The sequence below is a fragment of the Xenopus tropicalis genome, chromosome 3 (genome assembly GCF_000004195.4).
Source record: "Xenopus tropicalis strain Nigerian chromosome 3, UCB_Xtro_10.0, whole genome shotgun sequence".
NCBI lineage: Eukaryota > Metazoa > Chordata > Amphibia > Anura > Pipidae > Xenopus > Xenopus tropicalis.
Window position 1 is genome coordinate 64420871 of NC_030679.2, and position 21014 is coordinate 64441884.

Sequence of the window (21014 nt, forward strand, 5' to 3'; positions counted from 1 at the left end):
GGCTATGTATTATATAATCAGTACTGATCAACAGTAGAGGCACATGGTGAACATCCACAGTGACTTCTCCTATGAAGTTATCCCCTCCTTGGGGCCGCAGAGGACAATATTCTTGTAAAGTGTACACCTATGACTGTTATTTTTGGAGGTTTTGCACTAATCTTTCCTTTCACCCAGATTTATGTATTATGTACTTTCAGGTTTATAGATTTCTGAAATGGAAACAGAGAGTCTGTCTCCCACTGTTTTTGGTTCTCTCTGCTATGTGAGTGATCATAGAGGATTTTTTGGAACAATAAAAAATTCTTCAGCTGATTTTGTGGTAACAGAAATTGATGTCTCTGGTCAATTAGTTACAGAAGTGCAAGCAAGACATGAAAAATCAACAGAAAAATCCGAAAGAAATGGTGCACAAGACATTATTAGGAAGCAAAGAATAAACCCAAAAGACGCAGAACGTAAAGGGACAACATGTGAATTTACAGAGTTTGCCACTGATATTTCTGGAACTGGTGGAAGTCAGGTGCAGACATCTGATATTGTTGAAGATGATTGTGAACTGGATCCCTGCTGTTTGCTGTATCCTGTCTTGGATGTACATGTTCAAGAGTCTTTAAACCAGTTTGCATGTACTGTAAGATCTGTTTGGAGATCCTCAGTGACAGCAAATGACTTAAGTGAGCTTTCTTTGGGTTTATATCCTGAAAAGGATGAGAGAGCTCTTATCCATAGTGCAGTGCGTCAGACATTCCCTTTTCTTGTAACATTTACCAAAAGCTCTGAACTTTTCGTTAAACCTAACTTGGATTACCAAGAGCTTTGTCAGCTGACTTCTGAAAAGGAAGCAGATGCTTTTTTTAAATTCTTGGATGCAAAGCTTGAAAATTCCAGATTTACATTTAATCCAGATGACTGCAAAGAACATAGGACAGCTGTGCACCATTTTATTAGTAAGAAATTTGGAAAGCTAGTAGAAACAAAATCATTTTCGGAGAAAGACATTTCTGGTCTACTTAGAGTATGTATAACTGTTAGATTTCGAGAGAAAATTGGCTCATCCAGAAAAAGGAATAGAACAGAGGATACTGAAAAACAGGATGTATACACAGGTAAGTATTAGGGAACTGTAACCTTTACTAGAAACAGAATGCAGTGAAAGTGTAAAAGGTAAAATGTTACACTTTTCTAGGAATGCTAGAATTATGTTTCTTGCAAAAAACACTTTTAATAGTATTGCACCCTTTGCAAGATTTTTATTCTGAATTTATCATGCTATTCATTTCATACAAGAATGTTTGCCTATAGAACAATATAGTTTATACAAATTGCTTGTTTGGTTATAATAACAATTCTCTTTAGGCTTTACTCTTCAAAAAGACAATCTGGAGACACTTGAAGCCATTAGCTATTTGTCCTGTATACTTGGGGTTCTTCCTTCAGACTTCAGTTATGCTGGAATCAAAGATAAGAAAGCCATTACTTACCAAGCCATGGTAGTTAAGAAAGTTACTCCAGAAAGGTATGTAACTATTCTGTGTCACCAGTTCAGTGAATCTTTTGTCATGCTTCATAAAAAAATATGTTTATAGTTTTTTATTTTTTTGGAATTTTGTATCATGTTCGTTTTCAGAAATGTTTTGTGAAGACCACTAACATTTATGTTGCAGGTTAAAGCAAATAGATGCCATGAGTGAGAAAAAAGGAATGAAAATAAAAAACATACACCCAGTAAATAAACACCTGCAACTTGGGCACTTGAGTGGAAATCACTTTAACATTATTGTAAGGGACATACAAAACCACAGTGATGATTTATCAGTATATGTTCAGGAAAGAATTGAAGAAGCAGTTTACAACATAAAGGTAATGCAAATAAAGTTTGGTATTGTAGTCAAAGATGGTGGGACTGCTGCCAGGTGTCAGGGGTAAATGTGGTGTATACCAGCTTTTGATTTTTTTAGCCATGCTTAACATGTAGAGGGTGTGGAAGAAACTGAAATTTGTAAAAAAAAATCCTGAAAAACACCATTATCCAAATGGAAAATATGCCATACTGCTAACAGGAAATTCACTTATATGACAGAAAGCAGCATAATCTTATCCTTGTCTTGCTCCAACCAATTATTTAATTGTATACTAATTTTATGGCAATACGCACATCAAGTTCATGCAATTTGCGTTAGAATTTTATAAGCAGCCCAGCAGTATCAGCTTCTATGACACATAAACCTCTTGCTTAAATATTTGTAATGTCCCCTAGGCTTAGCCTCTCAACAAGTTGGAGGGGCTCCTACGCTTAACTTTAAAGGCGTGATTATTACTATTACAGATATGCGGACACTTTGGGCTGGTGAAATAATTTAAGTTTATATTATACAGCATTTCTAGCTATGTTTATTTTTAAAGTGTAGTTCTCCTTCAGATTTCCCTGATATTTAAGTCTGTTTCACAACTTTTTTAGACAAAAGGCTTCCTTAACTACTATGGACCACAGAGATTTGGAAAGGGGCAGAATTGCCAGTCACATGATATTGGTTTAGCTCTGCTTAAGGAGGAAATGGTATGTATAATGTTTATTTACATGAGATAAAGGATTTCAACAGTAGTAGTAGTATTAGTTACTTATTGGCCTTCTAGAGAATTTCTTATTAAAGGCAAACAATTGTATTAATATTTATGAATAGGATAAAATGATTGCACTTACAAAGGTGAAGTGAAACAAAGTACAAAGAGACATATTCACATAAGAAAGCATTTGCTTATTATTAAATTACTTGACCCATATCAGTTAGGTCATCTTATACCAACTGTAATGACACAGCCAACCAGTGCGTAGAGATATGCTTCACAACAGGAAAAGTCCTTTTAATTAGAGTGCATCACAGGGCTAACCAGTATGGTATAATATGCTACTTAATGCAATACTATCCTCCTAAAAGTTAATAAATCATAGATAACCATATTATCTTTTTGTGTCAAAGTCGCCCGAAGTTTCCTTGAGAGGCAGCTTCAGGCAACTTCAGGAAATCGTAGCAACGCGTATGCCATCCCACCGACGATTTACATTCTTGCCGATGGGATGGCGGGGAGATTACTTGCCTGCGGTAATGAAGATTTGTCACGGGGTGACTAATCTCCCCATGTACCACTGCCCTAAAGGTCAAGGACCATGCACACAGACGTCATTAATGCATCGTTGATTAAGAACAAAGACTTATTTTTTTAAATGTTAAATGCTTACAGAAAACAAAACTGAACCGAAGTCAAGCCAAGTCAGGTTTATTGTCATCTCACCTATATACAAGTATACAGTGAGACCAACTAAGATAGAATCAACCATATCCAAAATATATTACCACAGACAATATACAAAACAGAAAACACCATTACAGTGCAATTTGAGGACAGTGTTCAAAACAGCAACAGCACAAAGAGTGTACAAAGTGGCAACCCACTATAATTGCAATAAAGAAAAAGAGAAAAACAGGGAGACACGCTAGCAGGTGGTCCCTGTATAGACTTCAGAGCTTTGCACCGTTAATCCCAGGAAAAGGTAATAATTATTAACAGGTAGTTCACTTGATCAAAATAGGATAGGAAATTAAAACTTAACCTTTATTATTCAAACTTAAAAGGTGAAGTATATTTTAAAAAAATCCCCATTAAAAATCGCCTGGGGTGATGTTCAATTACAGCAAGAACTATGAGGTAGTGTGAGGCTGCTCAGAGTAAACCTGTCTGATTAAATTCTCTAAATTGTTGCAGTTTGTAAGATAACTTTTGTATCGAAATTATCTACTTAAACGGCCCTGTGAAGGCAGTCAGGGAGAGATCGTGATAAGCCTGCAACAATTGTTACGAAAATGTTGCCATATAAGGAGAACTCAGATCGGGTTTCCTTATAATCTAAAGTCACTGCTAAGCAGAGTAGGGGATTCGAACCCCGTTATAACTGAAATGAGGTGCGGATCTCTTTTAGTTTAGGGCTGATATTCAGCCGTTTCTGTGTCCACCACCCCACAATAGAATAAATTCAGGTGAATCTATATTACAGCCCAACCTCCCATTCTATATATTGAAGCACCCTAGCTAAATAAAATGCACATCATTCGTGCAGACGTTTCAACCCACCCTTCCCAACCCAAAGCCCTGCATCAACACCCGTTCCACCCCCCTCCACAAAGCCCAACGCGCGTTTCGCCCCTACACGAGGAGCTTTTTCAAGGACCGTTCCAGTCCTTGAAAAAGCTCCTCGTGTAGGGGCGAAACGCGCGTTGGGCTTTGTGGAGGGGGGTGGAACGGGTGTTGATGCAGGGCTTTGGGTTGGGAAGGGTGGGTTGAAACGTCTGCACGAATGATGTGCATTTTATTTAGCTAGGGTGCTTCAATATATAGAATGGGAGGTTGGGCTGTAATATAGATTCACCTGAATTTATTCTATTGTGGGGTGGTGGACACAGAAACGGCTGAATATCAGCCCTAAACTAAAAGAGATCCGCACCTCATTTCAGTTATAACGGGGTTCGAATCCCCTACTCTGCTTAGCAGTGACTTTAGATTATAAGGAAACCCGATCTGAGTTCTCCTTATATGGCAACATTTTCGTAACAATTGTTGCAGGCTTATCACGATCTCTCCCTGACTGCCTTCACAGGGCCGTTTAAGTAGATAATTTCGATACAAAAGTTATCTTACAAACTGCAACAATTTAGAGAATTTAATCAGACAGGTTTACTCTGAGCAGCCTCACACTACCTCATAGTTCTTGCTGTAATTGAACATCACCCCAGGCGATTTTTAATGGGGATTTTTTTAAAATATACTTCACCTTTTAAGTTTGAATAATAAAGGTTAAGTTTTAATTTCCTATCCTATTTTGATCAAGTGAACTACCTGTTAATAATTATTACCTTTTCCTGGGATTAACGGTGCAAAGCTCTGAAGTCTATACAGGGACCACCTGCTAGCGTGTCTCCCTGTTTTTCTCTTTTTCTTTACATAATTTTACTTCAGTTGCACGTTACCCCAATACTTCTACTCTATTCCATCTAATCTCAATGTGAGAGTATAGACAGCTATTTTTTTGAACGTGTATGGTTAGTGTGGACGGTGCTAGCTTTTTCTACTTCTACATTTATAATTGCAATAATCAGTGTATTACTGCTGTAGATAATAAACATATTATATTATACATTTTTGTGCGACCAAAACACATTTTCAATATCCTCACCAATAAACAAAAATATAGGGTGCAACAATCCAATATATATTTCAATGGGCAGTGTGATACTACAATAAATTAAAAAACACAAACGTAATATTGTGTTTTTTTCTGCCACAGAGGCATATGTATTAAATATCCTATCAGAGGAGCAAGATATAATGTGCCTGTGTGCATTCATTTTTGCTTCACATAATTAAAAACTAGTCATAATCCGTGATAAGTGAGTATATATGTGTGTATATGAATCTATAAAAGGAAAACGCCCACTTAAGTTTTTATTTAAAAGAGAAATAGAGACACACATTTTAGCCATGCCTTTAACAGCAACATTGTTGAAAATGCAACTGGGCATTAAGGAGTCTTCAGCATAGAGAATGAGATTGGCGCAAATACTGTACAAGAATGGTTAGAAACAAGAATAGTGAGAACCTTGTTTCTTAAGGTTCTGTGAAGCAGTCATATAAGATGTAAAGGTTCATAGGTAAATACTATTATGGTTGTACATATGCAGGTATGTTCTGCTAAATAACTTGTTTTATTTATTTTAGGAGAGGGCTGTAACGTTACTACTTACTCCAGATTCATGTGAAGATCCTGTTAATAATGCAAAACAATACTTTATTGAGACTGGTCAGTATCAGGACTACTTTTAGATTACTGCTTGCTCATTTTACAGTTCTACCTGCTTGACACACAAGTCTGAGCAGTTACCGTGCCTAGAGAAGTGCATCACATAGGGGTGATGCCCGAGGCAATTTTGTTATCAGGTATAATTGATTTATAAATTGAGTACCAGTACCCCAGATATTGTATATTTAGAATGGAACTGAATATATTACTTGAATATGGACATTGTCTTTATTGTTTGGGTTGCCTTATCTTGATTTTCCTAAACATTGTTTAGGAATTGGATTTAGGGGATCTGGAGACTGATATACCTCCCAATTTTAAATCCCCTTAGGCCCTTCACACTTAGGGCCAGATTCACTAAAACGTCATAATTTCTCTTTTTTTTTTTAATTTTAAAATTCAACTAAACTCGTTTTCAAGAATGTCTAATATTTACTAAAAAAAAGTTGCTGCCAAAAAAGTCCTAAAAAACTCAAATTTCAAATTATTGCCGAGAAAAATCTTGATTTTATCAGATTGTCCCCGCGACAAGCGCATTTGTGAGGCCACTTAAACTCACATACGGAGCCGTGGGGAGAGGTCCCCGTTGCTCCCTATGTGAGAAAAAATTCTTTGCGGCTTGGGCAGAATGCCGCCCCCAAATTTGTGCCACCCTAGGCCCGGGCTTTTGTGGCCTCACCACAAATCCGGGCCTGGACAAAACCCAGTAAAATCTCTAAAGTTTTAAGACAAAAGAAAGAACTTCAAGGAAAGGGGTTTTTGCCATTGACTTCAACATGAACTGTCAAATTTGGATTTTAAGCACTTTAGACACAGTAAATCTCAAAAAATCCGCAGCGTTTTTTCTCTGCAACTTTTCCGAAAAAAATCTGAATTGAGTTTAAAATACCAAATCGATGGTTAGTAAATGAGCCCCTTCATTCCTGGGAAAATTGCATATAAATACAGACCACACTTTACTTTAGACTTTCCTATTTTGCCTCTGCAAGTGAATATATGCTGTCTTTATTATTATGTTCTGTCTTCTAAACTTTTGTCTTGGTACTAAAGTTATTTACTCTAGCATCTAGGCAGCAGACTTCATAGTTGTACACCGTAAAAGAATTCTGCCAAGTATGTTTATGGTGTAGCAGCCCAATAAGAATTTTTTTTTATGCAAAGATAAACATTATTATGGTAGCACAGGTAATTCAGTTATTCTTATTTTTTGTTTTAGTGGATGCAAAGGGAACACTTGCTTTAATGCCACATTACAAAATTCGAGAGAGAATGGTGCTTCGAGCAATAAATAGATATGGAATGAATAATGAGGGATGTGTGCGTGCATGGCTCAGCCTTCCCCATTCAAGTCGCATCTTCTATATCCATGCATTTTGCAGTAAAGTCTGGAATGAAGCGGCATCCTACAGGTTTACATTGTACGGAACAAAGGTTGTGCAAGGAGATTTGGTAGACTGTAATGAGTCTGCTAATGAGAATTCACTAGTAAGTGACAGAGGGTATACAAATCGAAAATTTTCTTTTGTAAATTATATAAATTTGTAGGTATGTAAAATATATGCTGTGATGCATTCTCACTCTGAACTGGTCTTAGAGTATAGCGGGGGCTGGGTCAATAATGAGTATATACCAGTTCAGAAGGACCCACACTCCAAGTGAATCATATTATTTCTGGGTCCTTTTGAACTGGTATATATATGTGTGTGTGTTCTGGGGGTACTTAGAGTTTACTGATGTGGGTCTTAGATTTTAGATAAGTCCTATATTCACAAGCATCTTTTTATTGTATTGTACTGAGAGTTCTCAAAACATTAAAGAAAATAAGGTGAATAATGGAAAGCACCCACATAGAACTATCTACTGATAGATCATGGTTTAGCTTTTGATGTACTTATAGTCATATAATAAACTGTACATATTTGTGCACACATATGGAACAATTTTATTACTTTTTTATTTTTCTGGCAAAATCTTGATTCCATTTTTTATCGCTATTATAAAAAAAAGGAACCTGCACAAAATCACAACTCGATAATTGTATATGTGCTATATATATATATATATATATATATATATATATATATATATATATATATATATATATATATATATATATATATATATATATATATATATATATATATATGACCCTGAAGAAGAGCAATGTTAGTGCTCGAAACGTTGGATTTCTTTCAATAATTTTTTTTGCTTTTTCATCAAGTCCCTGTGTGTGCTGCACTCTGTTCTTGTATTGCTAAAATTTGGCCAGCACCTGGGGCAGTTGTCCTTTGAAAGGGTGTGCTCCGGTTTCTCTAGTATATATAATACACACACATTATCTGATCTTTTTGGAAGTGCTAAAATATTATAATAAAATATTAAAAAATTATTTAAAAAAATATTAAAAAATAAAATATTAAAATATAACGGAATGCCTTTATTTGTATTTATGCAGGTTCATATTGTTACAGCAGAAGAAGAGGAGTCCAGTGCATACACTATAGATCAAGTAAGTAATGTATTTTTTGACTGAACTGTAGAATCTGTAAACAGTGGTTCTCACACGCTAAGTTGCAGATGTTAATAGTTGTGCAGAAGCTCCCTAGACACCTGACATAGGTTCAGGTCAAACAGTAGGACAAAGTAGGAACCACACACACAAATTGCAGTTGAAGTGGTTCTTTATTTGGCCAGAGAGTGTGAAAAGAGATATAATGTCTGAGGTGGAGAAGCCTCCTTTCGTCAGATGACTTGTAACAAAAGTGAAAGGTGTAAAGGTAACAGCCCCAGTTAAGTGGTGGGAGGAGCTATTACTTTTATTTACCTGTTCACTTTTGTTACAAGTTATGTCACAAAGGGAGGTAATAAAAATTCTTGCCTTTGATTTTGTCGCTGTAGCTCCATGTCTTGGTCAGAGTTTTCCCTGAATTTGGTTCCAGTATACTCTGGAATGCTAAATGTCTCATTGATGGCTAGCACAATTAACGCATGCTTCCTAATGTCATTAGCTGCCCTATGCATAAGTTACATTACATAGCATACTCCTGTGTGTAGTTTTAGTTACCCTTTAAAAACAATAATAGTTGTTATGATGTATCTTCAACATTTTGAGTAAAGTGTTAAAGGGGATATATACCATAAATATTTTTTTTTTTATTTTAATACCTTTGGGTTCAAATATATCCATAACTGCTTGAAAACTGTGCTCTACCCAGACCTTATACTCAGACCCAGACTCTTCAGTATGTGGCTCTGGGCCACTGGCCCTGAGAGACTTTAATGACAATACCTCACCTACTTAAGCTGGCCATACACGCATCGATAATATCGTACTAAACCTCGTTTCGTACGATATTCGGTGCGTGTATGGCAAGTCGGCGAGTCGACCGATATCGCAGGAACCTGCTGATATCGGTCGACTCGCCGATCGGGCCAGTTAAAAGATTTTGATCGGGCGCCATAGAAGGCGCCTGACCAAAATCTGCCTTCAGCGCTGAATCCGCAGAAGGAGGTAGAAATCCTGTTGTTTCTACCTCCTTATCTGCCTGTTTCAGCGCTGAAGGTTAGTGGCAGATCTGACGATCGGCAGATCGCCACGTGTGTGGCCACCTTTAAAGTGCAGTGACTATGCTTAGGGTGGGCGGGGCTTAGCGATGTCACAGGCAGTCTGTTCCTGCTCTACTGGCCCCTCTCCCCCCCCTCCCTGGCAGCAGCACAAGCAGAGAGACATAGAAGGAGGAAAGGGTTTTCCCTGCTGCTGCTGAGTAAAGCCTGTCAGTCAGTGCTGTAACCAATTCCTGTGGGAGACTGAAGCGACACTCCCATGTTTCATTACACTCTGGCTTCTAACTGGAGAGGTTGTCTCTGCAGCTCTCATATAATGACAGTTTTAGGAGGTAAAATGCTTTCAAAACATCATTCTTTCTGCATCATTTCACATTTTGAGGGAGGATGAATATTATAACTGAATATGAACTTTAAATAAAATGTCTCCTTTAACATTTTTCTCCCAAAGGTTGTGCTTCCTATGCCTGGTTACAGTATTAAATATCCTACCAATAAAATTGGACAGTGGTATAGTGAAACTCTTGCCAAGGCTGGGTTACAGTCATGCGCATTTCGAGTTAGCAGCTTGCAGCTTAATGTGCCTGGATGCTATAGACATATTTTAAAATATCCTCACGATTTATTTTATAAACTGACTTTTGAAGATCAAGCAAAAGGAACTGAAAATAAGATTGCTGATGCAGGAGTCTCACTGAAGCCAGTTTTTGTAGTGGAATTTGATCTTGACTCTTCTTGTTATGCAACAGTTTGTCTAAGAGAGATGATGAAATGTAACTTTTGATTCACCATTTGAACAGAATATACAATCTAAAAATAAATACAAAACATGTTCTTTGTTTTTGTTTCCCTGTATGTCTTCAGCCATAGTGCGTGCAAGTATGATTTGTTCCAGTGTTAAATCTAAAAGACTCAGAAAAGAAGTAATAATATAATAAGGTTGTAAGTTGAAGAATTTGGGATAGTGTTCTTTGTTTTCAAAAAGTATAATGTGAAAACACCTTCCAGAATAATCAGATATTTGCTTCTATTGTTCTGCTCTAGACGCATAAACTCCTTACTGGATATTATGGCTTCTGGATATTATGGTTACTGGACTAGGTCAAAACTTTGGTTCACTATATTTACCACCATTCATAATTTGCTTTATTTCACTATAAATTATTGTAAATGCCAATTGCCTGTTTTTTTATGTACACTGTCACACCCATGCAATCCCTTGTAACTACACTTTACATTTAACAAAAATACAATGCCAGTTACCATCACATTCATCTTATATAAATGATTACGTTTCCTATATATTTTTCAGACACTAGGTGGCTGTACAGACCTCAGAAAGGCACCCAACTGCAGAGCTCAAGCTCACGTTGTGCAGTTACACAATTATTTAAATATGTTTTAAATAGGTTTAAAGCTTTGTACTTCATAAAACTCAGATGGTAGAAATATATTATGAAATATAGTTATAAATATCCAGGTAAAATGTATCTTTTCACCTTGTATAAGATTGTAAAGACATGATGCACACAAAGATCCCAACTAAAGAAAGTGATTCACATACACTTTTACAGTTTGCTTTTAAAGCGAATGGTGTGCGATATACCAAAGTCCTTTAGTGGGTTACATACCTGAAGGAGATAGATTTTCAATCTGACCCTAAATAGTGTTGTGGTAACACAGTTCGTTCAAACACAGTTAGAAGTCACTAACTTTTGAAAGCCTGATATACATCTGAAGGATTATTTTGATTTGGGCATATGTGTTGAACCATATGAATATTGATGTGATAATGATATGTATTACATTGGAATCTTGCCAATTTCCTCTAGATCTTAGCCTTGTGCTGTGTCTTTTTACATTTAAGCCTCCTTCCCCTCTTCACAACCTTAGGATATTTTGGCCCTCTTCACATAGATTTCTGCCTATGCTGTGTGTTTAGCATTCTCACACAAGAAGATGTGCTGGCATAGTCCAAAAAAAACTAAAGAAGCCAGGAAGTAAGTCTTGGGATCAAGTCAGGCAGAAAATGTGTGGTGGCAAGACATGTACAACAACATGCACAAAGCAATGAGCACAAAAAGATGCTACAACGTTATTATGAGTTCATACAAAGACACATTAAGGACAACCTGGGGCCAACAAGGCGTGTGAAGAGTAATCCAACATTATAACTAAGTGCAGATCAGTCTTTGGATTATCAAATGAGCCATACATTTTGCTTTATCAAGTTCCAAGACTCTTTGTATTAAGTCAATGCCTACACACAATCTGGTCTCTGTATCTTTAGGGATAGGGAGCTTCTTGGTATCAAAACCAAAGATGAACTCTTAATGGCATTTCTGACTTTACCTTTACCCACCCCTGCCTTTAGATTATCTGTCTCTTCCTTTGCTTTATAGGCACTTCATTTTTTTCCCACACTCTTGGCTGCCTCCCATATGAACTTAACTTTTTCCCCTTCGCTGTTAATGTCAACTCCCGTTACTTTCCTAAAATGAACTATATGGGGCCCATTTTCCAAAGAATGTTCTCATTTTGTGGACTTGGGTAAATAATCTTGGAGAGAGAGATGGGGGGAAAAAGTAATTTAATTCTTGAGTGCTAGCAGTTATGGATGGATATGTGTATAGAACAATAGCTATTTAGTATTTTATGTAAAAACTGGTTTAAAATGCATATTAGTGGCATAAAGAATGAATAATACAGAGAGTAAATAAATGACTTATTATTCAGCCCAGCTGGATTAATACAGAGATGCTTTGCAAAGCCCACTATCCCAAGCACTATGAATACCAATGTAATGTCACAGTATGCATGAAGTTATGCTTAGTATATCAGTGACCACTGTCTTTAGTTTAGAACATTCCAGTCCTCCACAGGCACGTTCTATTTCTATCTCTTATTCTGATCAAGTGTTTGGTGCATGAATCACTGGTGGCATGACAGTATACAGGACATTATGGTCCATTATGGGTATTAAAGGAGAACTAAACCCTAAAGATAACTATGGCTAGAAATATCCTAAACAGACTTCACTGGATTAAAGTTTCAGCATCTCTATAGTACTAATTGATATACGTCTTTACAGTTGTCACAGGAGCTTCCCATCTTGGATTCTGTCAGGGACCGTGCATATGCTCAGCGTGCTTTGAGCAGTTGTTGAGAAGCTGAGTTAAGGGGTCTCCATAAATTATCAAGCAGAAACTGAGGCTGGCCTATCATATAAGCTGATGCTATAGGGGGAAATATAACATTCCCATGCTAATTGTACTGGTTTCAGTGCTGCTGTGTTATAATAATCTAAATGAATTACTAATCAGCCTTATATCAAGGTATTTATATTATATATATATACAGTATATTGTGAGTCCCTAAGCTTAGGTAAGTGACAGTAGCACAGAGCATGTGCAGCAAATCAGCAGGAAAGAATATGGGGAGCTACTGGGGTATCTTTGAAAGCACAAATCTTCCCTGCTAAAGGGCTGTGGTTGCCTTGGTCTTTACAGAAGGCCAAAACATAATGTTCAACATTTCTGACCTACTTCTTTAGTAAAGGTTTAGTTCTCCTTTAAACTTGTGCCAATCAACCTGTGGTTTAAAGCAAAAAGTATCAGTACACTTACAGGACAAGGAGGGCTTTTGCCTTGTGCCAGACATCATATAATGTATGTATAATTTTCAAATACTACACTACAAATAATGATTTCTAGTTTTTCTAATATTCCGAAAAAAACCTGTTACAATTTCTTCCATTAGTTGATCCATTGCAGGAGTAGGCTCTTCAGCCCCTAATGAGCATAATCCCATAGTGTTACTCAAGTCTTTTACATCGTAACTGTTACAATTGATATATTAGTTGCTGACATTTCTTACCTAGTGTAACAAAATTTAACAATTTACAATTCCAGCACCCTAATTTAAAGAACTAGTTTGAGAGGGCTAAGGTTGGAGCTAGAGTAAAAAAAAAAAAAAAGGTAAAAAACAGAAAATACAAAGCAAAAATAAAATTCTGGAATACCATTAGAAAATTAGTTTTGTAAAGGTAAACTATCCCTTTAAACGGAAACATGGACTGTTTCGGTCAGCTGCTCCCAAAAGCAAATTAGGATTTTATTGTTATGCCAAAAAAATAGATCCGAACCACTGAATCTAATTTAATATGAATAGGACAGAGATACTCAAATGTTTCAGTTTTGTAGCTTTTAATTACAGTGAAGGGTTGTATGCTATAAGGGCTAAAATCACTATATTGCTTCCAAGATTGTAAATTTGGGAAAGTTTGTAAAGTTGGGAAATAAGGCCTCAAACTGAAATATGACAGCCTCTCTGACAATCCCCTAACTTTAACTCTGTGACTCTGTAAGAATTGCTGTGATACCTGCTTCCATTTCCAGGCACATCAAAAGCCTGATTAACAAGAGAAGCACCTCTGATTTGGTGCTGAATGTGAAATACTTCAATGTCAAGACTATGAATACTTTTGGTTTGGCAATAAACATGCTTCTCATATACTGATGTAATGAGCAATGTAGTGTATATTTTTCACAGATTATCACAATCAAATGGGCAGTGAATGAAAGTTATATGTCAAACCAACAAATTCATGCCCCATCTGTTTTAAATTTACAACTGACACCATTTTTTGAGCATAGGATTCTCAGAAATGTGTAAGGTTTTACAGTCACAAAATCTCGTTATTTTGAAGAGTCCAAACAAGAGAAAATTCCACTGAATTGAAATGAATGAAGACATGAATGCACAGAGGGTATTCTGTGTTGATGGGAATATGTAATAATCATTATTGTCTGCCAGCAAGTGTGTCTTGAATGCTATGTGACAAAGGACTTGTGTCATTGCTCAGTTGCTGAGCAGCCCAGAGCCTGCAGATAATTATGTTTTTAGTTTTAAAGTAAAAACTGTACATAAAATATAGATTAAACTGAATGCTCTCAGATCTATTTTAAAGGTAATGATTTGATATAACCAACAGATTTATAGCCTAAAAATTACCTGACCTAAGGCTTTAGTATTATGAAGCTGTAAAGTGAGAACTATTATCCGAAGTAAGGTGTCATTGGCTACCTGGCGGTCACACACCCAGAAGACCTTACTTAAAGGTTAACTTTTAGAGGCACATTTACCAAACAATTTTGAAATAATTTCATTTTTTTTCTCACTTTTTTTAAAGTTTTAGAACATTTTCGAAATGTATGTGAAAAGGTTGTTTAACTTTCACAAGTTTTCCACAAAAAAATCGTACTTTGCACTCAGAATTCGAACATTTTGGAATTCGTTTGGTACGCTTTGGTAACACTTTCCTTGGGACTATCTTTTTGCCAGGTTTGATCTGTTGAGTACCATTGAGTCCTATGAAAGGCTTCCAGACATGGAAGGCATCAAAGCCAGAAAGGTTTTCATGGCATAACGAACTTTTCAGCACAAAAATATTTTGACTTTCGGAACACAATTGCAATATTTTCATACGAACGATAAAAGCATTTTCGAGACATTTTAGAACTTCACAAATTATCGTGGTTACTCCGAATTTATACCATATCGTGTTTTAAGCGCAGAAAAAAACCGGATCTTAGTAAATGTGCCCATTAGTATGTTATAGAATGTCCTATTCTAAGTAACTTTTCAATTGGTCTTCATGTTTTATTTTTTATAGTTTTTGAATTGTTTGAATCCCCCTGCTTTGCAGGGCTTCAATTTTATTGTTATTGTTACTTTTTATTACGTTTCTTTTTATTCAGACCTTCTTCTATTCATATGTCAGTCTCTCTTTCAGACTACTGCCGGGTTGTTATGGTAAATTTGATCCCAGCAACCAAATAGCTTGTAAAATTCCCAATTTGAGGCCTGCTGCACAAAAAGCTTAATAAATAAAAAAATTGAACTCAGGTGTGATAAACCACAGTTAAGTTATTTTTTAACAAGGGGGGCAATCACTTTTTCACACAGGGCCATGTAGATTTGGAGTTTTTTTTCTCCCTTAATAACGTAAACCTTCATTTAAAAACTGCATTTTGTGTTCAATTATGTTATCTTTGACTAATAGTTAATGGTTTTTGATGAGCAGAAACATTTAAGTGTGACAAACATGCAAAAGAATAAGAAATCAGGAAGGGGGCAAATAGTTTTTCACACCACTGTATGCTGTAAAATTCCTTTATTGTTAGTGCAACCACTACATGTTTTGGGCAGACATGCCCTTTATCAAGTGTACACCATGTTCACCCAACATCTTTTAAATTAAGTCCAATTAACAAAACACACCCCTTTAACCTTCATTAATTCAGGCAGGTAAAAAGTCACATGTCCAAGGAGGTTACTGCTCACAAGCCACTTTTTTTGGAACCTAAATTCCCACAGGCTCCAAAAATAGTGGCTTTGGAGCAGTAACCTCCTGCTACATGCAGAGCACTCCTGCAGTGGATCAAATGAACTGCTGTTTAAAGGAAAATGTGAGGAAGAGGCTAAAGAGGAATCAAGAATTTGTATTTCTGGCCCGAAAAGCCTATAGCTGAGATCCCAAGGCAGAAGACATATCACCTACCCTATGTCCTGTCCTGTAAATATGCACTGATCTCACTCAAATGATGGATATTTGGTGTAACAGTTGTATTCACCATTGCTCTGAAAGTTTGTTTAATGGTGCTTTTTTTAAAGCAATGCACTAAGCCTGTGTATCACTAAGAACAGATGTAATGAAGGGTGGGAGCCATTTAGGAAACAGGAGAAACGTGCATTCAGACATCTGGTCCATTTTGTAGATCATCTTTGATCATACATTTCTCACAGGTGGGAACAATTTATCTCTATCTGTTTAGGTGTCTAATAGGTTGATGTCATGATACCAATTACAGCACAAAAAACATTTAAAACAGAGTTACATATTTTGCATTTTACTTTACATGCTAGTTACATAATTAATAAAGGACTAATACTGAAAGTAGCACCATTATTTTATAACTCTCTAGACCCAAAATACAATATTGAAATCAATCAGATAAATTTAGGCATCAATGAATTTCTAGTGTTAAAAGTAGTTTAAATGCTGTGTAAAAACCCCTGGTGCTCAATGCCTGTTTTCACATGGTTTTCTTTAAGGTAACACCTGGCATATTTAAACACAGATTTATACATATTCCCCTAGGTGAGCATTGCATTCAAAGTATTATATTGTGTTCTTTTCGGTTTTAAAGCACTCTGTAATGTTTTGGCCATACATATATATATATATATATATATATATATATATATAAGGTCTTGATAAAGGCCCGAGACGTTGACCTATTTTGCCATGTACTAATTTTTATATTTTTCAATAAAAGCTAATTTTTAAAGGATTCCCAGTGTGCACCGGTATATCCATGGACTCTCTCTCTCTCTATATATATATATATATATATAAGGATATTACTGAGATATAATTACAGTTGTGAAAAAGATTACATAATTATTTAGTAAAATGTAGCTGAAAAAATACACAATTCCATCAAGTGTAACCCCCTCTAAATGGCCCTCAGTAAATATATATATATTTTCACAATAAACACTGTTTCTTCTTCATAAGTCCCGTGAGTGCAGATTCCTTCATTGCTGTACTATCTGTGTATTTGAACCTGCATCCAGGCTCCTATGTTCTTTGTTAAATGTGAGTGCCGGCACACGCCTGGGTGCAGTCCTAAAGTTTATTGGATCGACATTCTTCAAAGCAGGAACCGCTTCACACCAGCCTTTCTCAAAGATAGAAAAACAATGTGACCCATATATACAGTGTTTGGCGGGAAACCACAAAGATGTGACGCCAAGTCATGCATACCATTATAAGGTAAGTGACGTAAATCCCTCAGCACCACCAAAAAACACACCCCCTAACAGCTCACTCCCCCCTCATGAACAATATATACAAACTTAACATGTGAATCAAATCTTCAGAACTTCAGAACCAAAATGAACTATATACATCTTATGATAAGAGAAACAATGTGTCTATCATGTATCCTGTCATGGAATTGGCATACCTCCTCTTACGCAGAAATCTGTTGTGTATCTATTGTTGCTGTAAAATGGATAGTCGTGCGTAATGAGTTAAGCTCATTTACCATCTGTGAAGATTGTTCGGAGGTGCAATTCTAGATAAGGAATAAATTGTCAACTAGAAAGGGATGTTTGAGAACAAACTTCATGTTGGTTTGAAAAACATAACGTGTCTGAATGGCAGCAATTTAAATTTCCCCACTGAAAATCAAAGAGTTACATTTGGCCGTTGGTTGGTCCGCCCACTTTTTCTAACCCGGAGCTGCAAAGAGACTAACTCTGCAAAGTTAAGGGACCCTAGGATTAATAGTTAAAAAAAGGCTGCAGTTTAAATTTTAACCAATAAGAGTCAATAGGTGAATTGTGATTGGTGGTTAGTGTGAGAATGGTAGTACAGGTATGGGATCCCTTATCCGGAAACCCGTTATCCAGAAAGCTCCGAATTACGGAATGCCCGTCTCCCATAGACTCCATTTTAATCAAATAATTCAGAATTTTAAAACTGATTTCCCTTTTCTCTGTAATAATAAAACAGTACCTTGTAATTGATCTCAACTAAGATACAAATAATCCTTATTGGATGCAAAACAATCCTATTGGATTTAATTGCAGTTTTATTGATTCTTTGGTAGACTTAAGGTATGGAGATCCAAATTACGGAAAGACCCCTTATCCGGAATACCCTTGGTCCCGAGCATTCTGGATAACGGGTCCTATACCTGTATTTTAAGTTTAACCCAATAAAATTCAATGGATGAAATCTGATTGGCTTTTAGTGGCTCAACCTACTTTTCCTATTTTTGAACTGCAGTCCCCCAGTGATTGGCTGTTGGTGGCTCTGCCCACTTTTTTAACTTTGAACCGCAAATATCTAGTGACTAAGTTTGCAAAGTTTAACAACCCTGGAATTAATACTTAAATAATGGCATCAGTTTAAATATAAACCAATAAAATTTAATAGGTGGAAACGGATTGGCTGTTGGTGGCGTCACCCACTTTTCCTAATCTTAAACCTTTAAGTTTGGGGACACTTGCATTAAACATGTGAGAATGGCAGCAGTTAAAATTTCCACATTAAAATCAATGAAATAAATCTGATTGGCTGTCCTTGACCTTGAATTATTAACACTGAAATTTTTGCAAACCCCAAAAAAGTTGCAACTTTTTCAATTCCAAATCCAAAAACTCTCCACCATAACCTGTCAAGGTCATATTGAAGTCACTTCCCTTCCAAGAAAAAAACTTCTTTGCTTCAAAGTTTTCAAGTTTTTTGGCACTGGTTTTCATGTGGCAATTTGAAAAAGTCGAAAGTTGTGCTTTTCACAACTTTTCCGGGACTTTTTCTCTCACATGCCTTTTCACTTTGGATTTTTTGATAAATGTCTGACACTTGAGGAAACAAGTTTTTTCATGGTTAAAATAAAAAATAAAGAAAAGAAAAATTCGTATTTTTTTTTTAACTTTTCATAAAGTCCACAATGTTTTTGTTAAAATTCCACTACTTTTTCAAATTTTGTGACTTTCAGAACGCAACCGCGATATTTTTGTAGAGCCGAGAAAAGAATTTTCGGGACATTTTTGAACATCAGAAATTATTGTGGTTACTCCGAATTTTTTCCAGTCGTGATGTTAACCACCAAAAAATCATGGTTTTATGAATGGCCCCATAGAGTTCACCATTTTATAAATACACTTCTAAAAATCCCATAGGAATGAATAGAATATGGGTGAGGTTTTATGTATTGAGCTCTAAACTGACATTTTGATAAATTTGCCCCTAAGTCTACTAAAAATTATTTAAACAATAATTCAATAGGATTATTTCAATACTAATATAATCCTTATATACTTTCAATAAGGATTATTATATTTTAGTTGAGATCAAGGTATTGTTTTATTATTACAGAGAAAAAGGGAAATGTTTGTAAAAATTTGATTATATGATTAAAATGGAGTCTATGGGAGATGGCCCTTTCATAATTCAGAGCCTTCTGGTTAACAGTTTTCTGAAAAATGGATCCTATACCTGTATATAATACATAAGAGCCATGAATATACTGTAAATTCCACTATTATTTATCTACTTTTTTCACCATTACCATAGATTGTTAGTTGCTCCTCTGATATGTGAGTTCCTAGGTCAATCATGCAGAATTCCCACATAATCCATTTTGTTTGCAGACACTGCACTATATTTAAAAACATGTGAAAAAAATTTCACAAAAATGCTCTTTGTACATTTGACATTTATGTGTAAAAGCCAGTGTATTTATGGCTATGAAGCACCAAGTAAAAGGATGATTGTCAAGTCCAATGAGGTGCACATGGTTAGTGTCAATTCTTTAGAGACAACAAACCCTGAGACTTTACACATAGGCGGAAAGCTTGGTCTTAGTACAAACTCCACAGCTTTGTAAATAGATATTTTATTTTACATCACAATTTACACTGTTTTGCTGTAAAATTAAGTGCTTTTTCTTAAATATGCTCCTGAGATTAGTTCCCAGGCCATTAGTTTCCTTGTCATGTGCATAATTACAATGGGGTTGTGGGGAAAATGATGCATTCTGGGTAAAAATAATGGTAAATTGCATCAAAAATTGCACTTGCACACTATACATGTATGTGTAAGATATCCTTATAACTAGTTAGGCATTTGAAAAGGGTTGATAGTTAAAAAATAAAAAAAAACTCTTCTGCTCTTAATCTTAGTTTTAATGAGCCTACATGTTAGTCCTTATGTTTTTTTTTACAGTGAATATAATAAAGGGGGTTTGTTTTGCTTTCCTCTCCTTAGAAATTGGTGTTTGTATTTAGTTAGTCTAGAATGTCCTTTTAATTGTTAAAAGATGCTGCTGTCTTTTAAGCTTAATAAATCTTTTTTCAAGCTAATTTTTACGGTAACGCTTAGCCAAAAAGCTTTTTTGTCTTCATTATATAAGTTTCTCAGGAGAATATTCTGGGTAATGTCTTAAAATAATCCATTCTGTATTGTGTCCAGAGAAAAGTTTGCCCTAGACTACGAGAGGCAGAAATGATCTTATAATGCCAATGTTCGCCTCCTAGCTCTTAATTTATAAATGTATCTTTGTAAGGTTATCCCAAAGACCATGTTATATGCCTGTTCCCAAAATGTTATGTAACATGAGCACTACAGCCATCAGTGTATTGTGTTTTAAAATATGTAGCCAAGAAAAAGTTAACTATGGACAATACAAAAAGAGTTTACACTTTGTGTCATTTATGATTTTTAACTTCTTTTTTAGCATTTTGTTGTATCATCTGGTAACTTTAAAGGTGCAACATGGTTTGTGCAAAAGCCATCCCCGTTTCAATTTGTGAACATTATACAGAAGAAGAAGCTGGCTTGGGTGTAAGAACAAAGAACCACTGTGGTTCCTGATATGATACTGACAATTGGCTACAATGCAAATCACTGACTAAACATTATGCCTGGCGCAGTCGAATGAACAAGGATCTATGCATACAACTAATATATTGAGGGGAAATGAAGCCACTTATTGGATTGCTGGGGGATCAGAATAAG

At 35.9% G+C, this 21014-nt stretch overlaps 1 protein-coding gene across 4 annotated transcripts in view; it reads left to right on the forward strand.

Annotated features, from left to right (window-relative positions):
• pus7l (pseudouridine synthase 7 like) overlaps positions 1–10252 on the forward strand; it is an 11430-nt gene extending 1178 nt beyond the window's left edge. For 3 of the 4 annotated variants that reach the window (XM_012958506.3, XM_012958509.2, XM_012958508.3), the window contains exons 2-9: positions 201–1109; positions 1360–1519; positions 1668–1863; positions 2462–2560; positions 5773–5854; positions 7071–7339; positions 8310–8363; positions 9870–10252. In XM_012958506.3, the coding sequence (XP_012813960.2) occupies positions 218–1109; positions 1360–1519; positions 1668–1863; positions 2462–2560; positions 5773–5854; positions 7071–7339; positions 8310–8363; positions 9870–10202 (2085 nt within the window). In that variant the 5' untranslated portion in view covers positions 201–217 and the 3' untranslated portion in view covers positions 10203–10252. 4 annotated transcript variants of the gene reach the window in all.
• The last annotated feature ends 10762 nt before the right edge of the window (positions 10253–21014 follow it).